Below are 9,331 nucleotides of genomic sequence, written 5' to 3' on the forward strand. Positions count from 1 at the left end.
AAACCATTGGGTTCCCTGAACCATAGGCTTCCTTTGTAACCTGGCTCCCCCTACCCTAGACCCCCCCAACCCAGAAACCTCTTCTCAGCCATGATCTCCTAGGTAGTGTTGCCGGCACCCAGTGCGGAGAGGCTGAACAACAGCTTGAGTGGTTCGTTACCCGGTGTGCTACACCCAATAATCACAAGGGGGTGGAGAAGCAGAAAAGTTTATTTGCAGCTGCAAAAAGGTACAGGGAGAATAAAATCTCAAATCCTGCACAACAGAGCAGGAAGTTACACAGGCTTTTATACATCCTTTTATCCAGCATACTTGTCCAATAGCAAGCTGCCCCAAGTATCCATATAGCGAGCCAATCCAGTTCCCAGCTAGTTCCCTGATTATCTGTATCATTTGTTAAGCTATACATAAAGCTGCTTTATTCAGCATTGTTCTTCCATATCTCCCCTGTTTGGCCTTGCTTAGTTTCAGGCAGTCTGACTCTGCAACATATTGTTGCAGATTCTCAGCATAACTGCTGTGTGTGCCTTAGCTGTAACCTGATCCCTCTCCACCTCAGACAACAGGGTTTTCAGGAGGATATTACAGTGGTCTCAATCGGCTTGTGACTACTGAGGCACCCCTCAAAGACTGAAATAAACCTGCTTGCATTCGTTGAGAATTCCCCAGTCTGTGTTTTAAAAGCTGCTAAGTCTATTGGATTGAACGGCACACGGGTGTAAACTTGCATAGTGGTAGCCTGACGTCCATCTGCCCCTGGGCAAGCCACAACAGTCTCGGTAAGCAAAGGATAGAGGGGGCAATCTCTATAACCCGAGGCATCCTACCCTTATACGGTGGGGGTGTGGGGGCCGAAGGGGACACCGGCTCTGCCATTACAGTGGGGGTGGGAGTCTGGGGACTAACATTAGCTGCTACCGAACCAGTCGGAGTCAGATTACAGTGCTGTAAAATATCTGGTCGAGTACATAAAGTCAGAAACAAATGCGCATACATATGTTCATTCCATTTCCTTGTTCTCTGACAGAACAGGAGTAACTGAAGGATCGTGTTGTAATTAATTGACCCTCCTGGTGGCCACCACTCCTGGTCCTCTAGTTGATATTGAGGCCAGTCAACTGTACAGAATCGTTTTAATTGGCTCTTAGTCATCGGATCCACACCAAATACCTTCCAGTTTGCTAGAATGCACTCTAGGGGCGTACACCGTGCCCTAACCTCTGAGCTCTGTCCCTGTCCCATACCTACAGGGTAACTCTGGGCGTCCCCAGGTTCCAACAGAGCATATAATCCGGATTTTAAAAGGTTCCTACCTTATCCAAAGGACCGGTTCTTCACCGTGGCCTGCAGCTGCTCCTCCCCCATGTCTAAGGGACCGGTTCTTCACCGCCGTCCACAACAGCTTCTCCACTATATGAGTGTGTTGCACCGTTGTGCCCTCTGGGGTCGATCAAATCGCGTCTCTTCCGAGGCCCCCGATGAACTCACCGGTGCGCGCTGGGCGTCGGTTCTCGCTGCAATCCTCGACCTCCAGGAGGGGCCCGGGCAAGGCTAAATTGCAGCCTCGTCGCCCACCCAGGGACGCCAAAAGCTGTTGCCGGCACCCAGTGCCGAGAGGCTGAACAACAGCTTGAGTGGTTCGTTACCCGGTGTGCTACACCCAATAATCACAACGGGGTGGAGAAGCAGAAAAGTTTATTTGCAGCTGCAAAAAGGTACAGGGAGAATAAAATCTCCAACAGAGCAGGAAGTTACACAGGCTTTTATACATCCTTTTTTTCCAGCACACTTGTCCAATAGCAAGCTGCCCCAAGTATCCATATAGCCAGCCAATCCAGTCCCCAGCTAGTTCCCTGATTATCTGTATCATTTGTTAAACTATACATAAAGCTGCTTTATTCAGCATTGTTCTTCCATATCTCCCCTGTTTGGCCTTGCTTAGTTTCAGGCAGTCTGACTCTGCAACATACTGTTGCAGATTCTCAGCATAACTGCTGTGTGTGCCTCCAGGTGGGGGGGAGGGAGGGGAAGGACACTTTGGCCTAGTACGCAGAGCTGCTGCGAGTGCCTCCAGGCAGGAGGGGGGGGGGGGCAAGGACACCGGGGCCTAGTGCGAGGGGGCTTCATCGACACTCGTGGTCTTCCATCCCCTCGAGTTACCTAGTGGCCATGCCCCAGTGTTCCCAACAGTAGCCTCTCTCAGCCTCTTTCCACTTATCTCCACCAGCCCCCCACTCGCTCCGCCTCTCTCTCCACCAGCCTGAAATCATTAAAGGGTGAAACAGAGAGATTATAAAAACCAACAAGGAGTCCTCATGGGATTTTAAAGACTAACAGGTTTATTTGGACATAAACGTTCCTGGGTAGAAAAAACACTTCTTCAGATGTTTTTGTGGATACAAACTAACACGGCTACCCCCGATACTTGACACCAGGCACAGGGATTATAATTTCACTTTAAGTGCAAATTTCAATGCAACCTTAAATATAGTATCACCAAGAATACCTGCATAATGTTCCACCCCTAACAAAATAAGTAACCTGGCCTGCTATTGCCTGGGACATTTAATAACTTCTGAAATGAGAATTAATTATATAAAGTTATGGTCAGGGCATTAGATCTCCACTAGAGAAATACAGTGAAATAGGCTTTATCTCTTTCCCTTTTCATGGATTATTATTTATTATTATTTTGTTTTATTTTATTATTGGTAGGAAGTGGAAAAAATGTTAGAAAAAGGTTGAAGCCCTCTTCAACATGTATGTTTTCAAATTGTCGTAGTTCAAGAACCTATTTAGTTCACTTCAGATTGGTAGAACAATTCTACCTCAGCCCCTCATCTAAATTTAGTATATTTCTGATGCTAACATGATCTTCTATGTGTATTTTAGAGGGAAGGCTAAAATTATGATTGAAAATCAGTTCAAACCTTAACTATAAAGTGAATTCTGCAAATGTAAAATGAACATTCAGGAGTACAAGCTTCCTTTTTTTTTCTTTTCTTTTTTATTCCTAGTTTGTTTGGGCTTTTTTTTTGTTTGATTGTTTGGTTTTGTTTGTTTGTTGTTTTTTAATAAGGATTTCCCCCCAACTGATTGTCCCTTAAAGGAAAAATAAACAAACCAATACATTTTCCTAAATAGTCCCTGGCATCAAATCAAGTCCTAATATGCTGCTTGTTAACCCTGCCTCCTAACACCTGTGCTGCTTAGCCTCTTTAAAAGGCTTGCATTCTGGTATTGTTTAAGTAGCATTTTATCCCCCTTTTCCCCCCAGTGTTAGTGCAGGTAAGGCCTCTTACAAGTGTAGAAAAGGAAGTGGCAAATTTATTTTTAAAGACTTCTATAAAGCTTAACAACTCTTTCTTAAAGTAGGACCCTGGTGTGAGAAAGAAGATCATTCCTCAGGGAAAGAAACGTGAAAGTTTGCTGATTAGTAGCAAAGGAGCAGAGGTAAGAAAAACCAGAAATCACATTAGCTACCAACTGCTCTCAGGTTATTAGGTCCTCTTTAATTTTTTTTCCCTTATGGACTGTTGGTCACTTCATTATAGTAACATCTCTAAATACCTGCAGATCTAGCTTATTTAGAATAAAACACATTTTTGGTGTCTACCTGTGGGTCCTGGGTGTCCTTGCCATCAATTTAAACAGACACTGATACAATACCAGGGAAGCTATATGCTGATTTTACTGTGAGTTTTGTGGTATTATGAGGGATGGTCACTTGATCATGGCTTTCTCTCTTCTTAAAAAGTAAGTTTCTAGATCTCATGGGTCTGAGAAAAGACTGAAGATGTTTTGAGCCTTTAAGGTTTTACCAGTAGTAAAGGAGATAAGTTGTTTCTGGTAATATCCTGTGCAGTTGATAACCTGTGTTAATGGCCAATAATATAAAGAAACCACATGGGAACAGCTGAGTTGTACATAACCATACTCCCCATGTATATGCCTGCAAGGCTGAGACAGGCTGTAAGTCTAGCTTGTTTCTAAAACATAAAAAAGTGAGCCATACGAGGGGGCTCACAGGATAGTGCATAGGAAGGAAAATAATATACTAGTAGAGTGATAGTTTACAAAAATCCTGTATTATTTCTTTGTTCTGGCTGTGTATGTAGTTTAGGAATAGATATTTTAAATAAAAAGAAGGGAGAGGAGACATGAGGGATAGGGCAGGGGAGAAGAGGTAGGAAAGGAAGGGAGGCTGGTGGAGTGAGAATGAGGGTGGTTGTTGAAGTAACATAATCAGAAGAGAATATCTAGAGTAAAACTATAAAAAGCAGCTTGAAGGCATTTTCAGCAGGGACTGTCTAAGACTCCTGAGCCTCTTGCTACCAGCTTGAAGTTTGTTTGTGGGGTATGGTAGGGGTTTTTCCCTTCCCCGACCTTTGGAGATGCCTTACACACACAGAGGGTGTACATGTACCTACACACAATATGCCCTCTTTTCTCTTCTCCCCATCCTGCATGTGCCCTAGAGAGCGGGTGAGGATACCTCCTTCCTTTTGAAACCCTCTAAAGAGCACTGAAGTATTTCCTAGTCCAAGGTGGACTAATGAGAGGAGTAAGGCAAAGAATGATTTTTTTTCCTCTTTTGGCTTTCTGGCAGTTCTGAGAAGGTAATGGGTTTTTTTTTTAAAACCCAAAACAACACACTGACTCTGCTCTCCACAGATGCAAATTAATGTCTTGATAGTCTCTGGATATCTATCTATATTGTACAACTTATTTTAATGTGATTGACTGTCTTTGTTCAGGGCACTTGATGATCAAAAATAGTTGGAGTTATTGTGGGATGGGACCGACAGAGCTGGTGCTAACCCATTGGAAGCCTCAAGCAGAAATATTCCCCTTCTCCAAACAAATAACTAAGGAAGTTGTTCGAATAAATGAATGGGGGGCGGGGGGCCCCTTGAGCTGCTTGGGGCCCTAAGCAATTGCTTTGTCTGCTTATGCCTAGCACTGGCTCTAGGGATTGACATTGACAAGATTTTATTTAGTTCTTACAGTGACAGAAATGGCTTCTGTAACTGAATGAGTTTCAGGATAGAGATTAAACTTTAACTGGTAATGCTGAAAACCAAGTAAGGCACTAATACCATACCTACTTTTTAATGATGGTTCCTCATTAAGCTGCAGTACTCTACATCTCCTTGGTAGGGTTGTCATAACTCAATGAGTATCTTCAATAATAAATTTGTAAGGTTGAATCTTATTATAGCTAAATGTAACACTTACCTGAGACCACATAGCTTAGTCTTGTACTAAAACTTCCATAGGGCTGCCCTGGGTAAGCCAATGTGTCTGAGCTTCCCATGAAGAATTGTGTTCATGAACAGTTGCTTTTTTCTGAATTACTGTTAATGTGAGGAGTTATAATTTGGCCTAGACACTTGGCCGAGACACTTTTTTTTTTTTTTTTTTAAAAACTGGCATCAAATGGCCATCTTTCATTTTATAGCACAGCTGTAGTAATGCTATCTAAAGGAAATGAATAGTCAGTTAACCATAGGGTCTTGTAAAAATTCACCTTACTTATAATTTTGTTTTTCTTGCATATTTGTGAACAGTAAATTGCTTCTGAGGAAACATCTCAAATTCATTAATCAGCTTGCTGAGTTAATGTACTGACATACTAAAAATAGTCTTCCCATGGGAAAACTACTTTAAACGGGTCTGTCTTTTTTTATTATTAAAGCACCACTGCTTAAATGGAGCAGCTGTCAACTTCTTGTTAATTTCTACTCCTTTTTCCTTGGGGGGGGAAAATTATTGCCCTGCTGTATAAAATCCTTAAAAAGCACCCACTTTCAGGACAGCTTGAAACTTCAAGGATCATAGACTGGACTCTTCTGGTAACCTCTACCTGCTTACTGCTTCTAGTATAAGATTGCTAGAAAGTTTAGCGTCTCTCATGTATGATAAATAAGAGAACAGGGACTAGAACCTGGTGGTGGCAGTGGCACTCTTCCAAAAGCTCTGATCCTAAATAGCGCCCACTCTGCTGGGTGCTGGACAAACACAAATAGAAATATGCAGCTCTTGATTTGGAGAGCAGATGCTCTTGAGACAGGATGCACTGAGTGAATATTTAATAAAATTAACAAAAATTACCTAAGAGAGAGGACATTTTCTTGAAACATCCCCCTCGCCCCCACCAAAACCCTCCGTCCCCTTGTTTCAAAATTTGAGGTACCCGTCGTCCTCTAGAAATAAAGGTGTGAACGTCTGTTTACATGAGGTAGCTATTTCTACCACTTGGTGGCTCATTTGTTGTCATTGATGGCTAGATTGTTAAACTTCTTATGGGTGTTGCATCAGAAGTGGGCCTTGAGGAATTTGAAGGAAAGGGTAGGGTTTTTATATCCATTCAAGAGGGGAATAAGAGCTGGGGAACCGGTGTGTCATAAATATAAAGGGAAGGGTAAACCCCTTTGAAATCCCTCCTGGCCAGGGGAAAGCTCCTCTCACCTGTAAAGGTTAAGAAGCTAAAGGTAACCTTGCTGGCACCTGACCAAAATGACCAATGAGGAGACAAGATACTTTCAAAAGCTGGGAGGAGGGAGAGAAACAAAGGGTCTGTGTGTCTGTCTTTGCCGGGGATAGACCAGGAATGGAGTCTTAGAACTTTTAGTAAGTAATCTAGCTAGGTACATGTTAGATTATGATTTCTTTAAATGGCTGAGAAAAGAATTGTGCTGAATAGAATAACTATTTCTGTCTGTGTATCTTTTTTGTAACTTAAGGTTTTGCCTAGAGGGGTTCTCTATGTTTTTGAATCTAATTACCCTGTAAGATATCTACCATCCTGATTTTACAGGGGGGATTTCTTTATTTCTATTTACTTCTATTTTTTATTAAAAGTCGTCTTGTAAAAAACTGAATGCTTTTTCATTGCTCTCAGATCCAAGGGTTTGGGTCTGTGGTCACCTATGCAAATTGGTGAGGCTTTTTATCCAACATTTCCCAGGAAAGGGGGGGGGTGCAAGTGTTGGGAGGATTGTTCATTGTTCTTAAGATCCAAGGGTCTGGGTCTGTAGTCACCTAGGCAAATTGGTGAGGCTTTTTACCAAACCTTGTCCAGGAAGTGGGGTGCAAGGTTTTGGGAAGTATTTTGGGGGGGAAAGACGCATCCAAACAGCTCTTCCCCAGTAACCAGTATTAGTTTGGTGGTGGTAGTGGCAAGTCCAAGGACAACGGGTGGAATATGTTGTACCTTGGGGAAGTTTTGACCTAAGCTGGTAAAGATAAGCTTAGGAGGTTTTTCATGCAGGTCCCCACATCTGTACCCTAGAGTTCAGAGTGGGGGAGGAACCTTGACATGGTGAATGGACCTAAGGGCTTTCAAAGCTTGCAGAATGGGGTAGAGGCAACATGATATGTACAGAGGGGCACAGTTGTGAAGAGCTTTGAAATCAAAGACAAGCTCAAATTTGATGGGGATGGAAAAGGGGAGCTAGTTGAGGTTAGTGTGACTTGGTCAGAACGCTAGGCAGCAAAAAGTGTCTTGGCCGATGTCTGCTATGGTTCAGAAGAGGGCTCTGATTGTCATTCACGATTATCATGGAGAATTAGGAAGCTGCACTCCTCTGTATAACAGAGATGGGGCCTGAACAAGCGTTTTAGTGGCATAGACAGTCTCTTTAAGGCTCTTCAGGAGGAAGAAGTGACAGGAGTAGCACATAAGCTGGATGTGAGGTTGGGGGGGGGGGGGGAGATAGGAATAACATACATGGTAGTGGTCCCACAGGCTAGGGCATTGGGATAAACTGTTCAAAGGAAGATATTCCATAAGTGACAGTCTACCACGGGGTTCTTCCTCAGTATATCTAGTACTGACTGATGGATGGGATGCTGGACTAGAAGGACCACTGGCTTCATCAAGCATGACCATTTTTACTTTCCTATGGAAGTTTTTTTTTTAAGGAAAGACAACTTTGGGATCCGTACATGGGGATCTTTTTCTAAAGAAGCATCATGGGCAAAACTGACACACTTTCTTTCTTTTCAGACTGCACTTCTTCACCCACACTTGAGAGCCATGGCCACTTGGAAATCCTACATTGACCACCTGATGGCTGATGGGACATGCCAGGATGCTGCCATTGTTGGTTACAAGGATGTTCCTTCTGTGTGGGCTGCTGTCCCTGGCAAGATCTTTGTGGGCATCTCTCCTGTGGAGATGAATGTGTTACTGGGGAAGGATCGCTCTCTGCTATTAGTCAATGGACTGACGCTGGGAGGCCAGAAGTGCTCAGTGATCAGAGACAATCTGATGGATGGAGAGTTCACCATAGATCTGAGAACAAAGAGCATTAAAGGAGAACCCACTTTCAACATTACAGTCTCCCAAACAGCCAGAACTTTGGTTGTGCTAATGGGCAAAGAAGGAACCTCTGGAGGAAATGTTAACATGAAATGTTTTAAGATGGCTTGCTACTTAAGAAGTGCAGGGTATTGATGCTCCAGCTGTCCACTGTGGTTCTACTGATGAAGAGAATGCAACCCTTATCTTGCACAAAGGAAAATAGATCTTTCTGCTGCGAACTCTTGCTTTACCAGTTGGCTTTTCAAAACTAGTGTGTAATATGAAAATGGGAAAAATTAAAATAAATGCTATGGTGGCTTGTTACAAAGGGGGAAGAGATGAGTAGTGTTTCCCAAACTAGTGGGGTCACAAATGTAATAGCTAGAGCTGGCTGGCTTCTCAGATCCAAACACCTTGAGACGATGAATCAGGTTCATTCAAGCAAACTTTTGGTCAAATTGCAGGGAGGTTCTATTAGAAGTCTGCCTGGTTCCCTTCCAGCTTGCCTCATGGGCTTCTGGAGAGTCTGGACTTCCAGTGATCCTGGGCCAGGACTGCCCATCAGACAGGAACATCAGGGTCCACACCTCTCCAGCAGCCTTGCCATGTCAGCTGTCTGGGGTTTCTAGAGTCTGTGGCTCCAAAACAGGCCTGCCAATGCAGGGCTTCCAAAATCTAGACTCCAAGTAGTTCAGCAGGCAGCCTGGGAACTCTGGATCAAGCCTGGACTCCTGGGGCATTCAGGCTTCCTGGTGTCCAGTCAGGAGGCTGGAGGACCTGGGATGGGCTACAAGTGTGTGATGTGGGGGCATCCCTGCCAGCTGTCTGAAAGCTCTGGGATCCCCAGCCCTGGAGTATCCTGAATGGTACAGTTATTCCAGAGCTGCAAACCCTGGAAGGCCAGAAAGCTGCTAAGCAAACGGTGGGTGGGTGGGGGTTTTTTTGGTGTGTAGTTTTTTTTTGTTTGGATTTCCACTCTGAGAGAAAGCTGAAAGACCAATTTAGTGCTAAATAAGAACAAAA

The 9,331-nt window shown here is 43.7% G+C and overlaps 1 protein-coding gene across 2 annotated transcripts; it reads left to right on the forward strand.

The window, feature by feature from the left end:
- The first annotated feature begins 581 nt into the window (after positions 1–581).
- LOC125635300 (profilin-1-like) lies at positions 582–8,823 on the forward strand. 2 transcript variants are annotated; one of them, XM_075127613.1, is made up of 2 exons: positions 582–779; positions 8,012–8,823. In XM_075127613.1, exon 2 carries the CDS (start codon positions 8,042–8,044, stop codon positions 8,459–8,461), a length of 420 nt encoding a protein of 139 aa, XP_074983714.1. In that variant the 5' UTR covers positions 582–779; positions 8,012–8,041; the 3' UTR covers positions 8,462–8,823. The 2 variants fall into 2 exon arrangements, with proteins under 2 accessions (XP_074983714.1, XP_048702790.1); XM_048846833.1 differs by lacking the exon at positions 582–779 and adding an exon at positions 3,378–3,453.
- The last annotated feature ends 508 nt before the right edge of the window (positions 8,824–9,331 follow it).

This window comes from Caretta caretta, chromosome 4 (genome assembly GCF_965140235.1).
Source record: "Caretta caretta isolate rCarCar2 chromosome 4, rCarCar1.hap1, whole genome shotgun sequence".
NCBI classification, from domain to species: Eukaryota; Metazoa; Chordata; order Testudines; family Cheloniidae; genus Caretta; species Caretta caretta.

Bases quoted from the DNA above. Each gene is read 5' to 3' on its own strand.
- LOC125635300 (XM_075127613.1), top strand. From the start codon at position 8,042: ATGGCCACTTGGAAATCCTACATTGACCACCTGATGGCTGATGGGACA.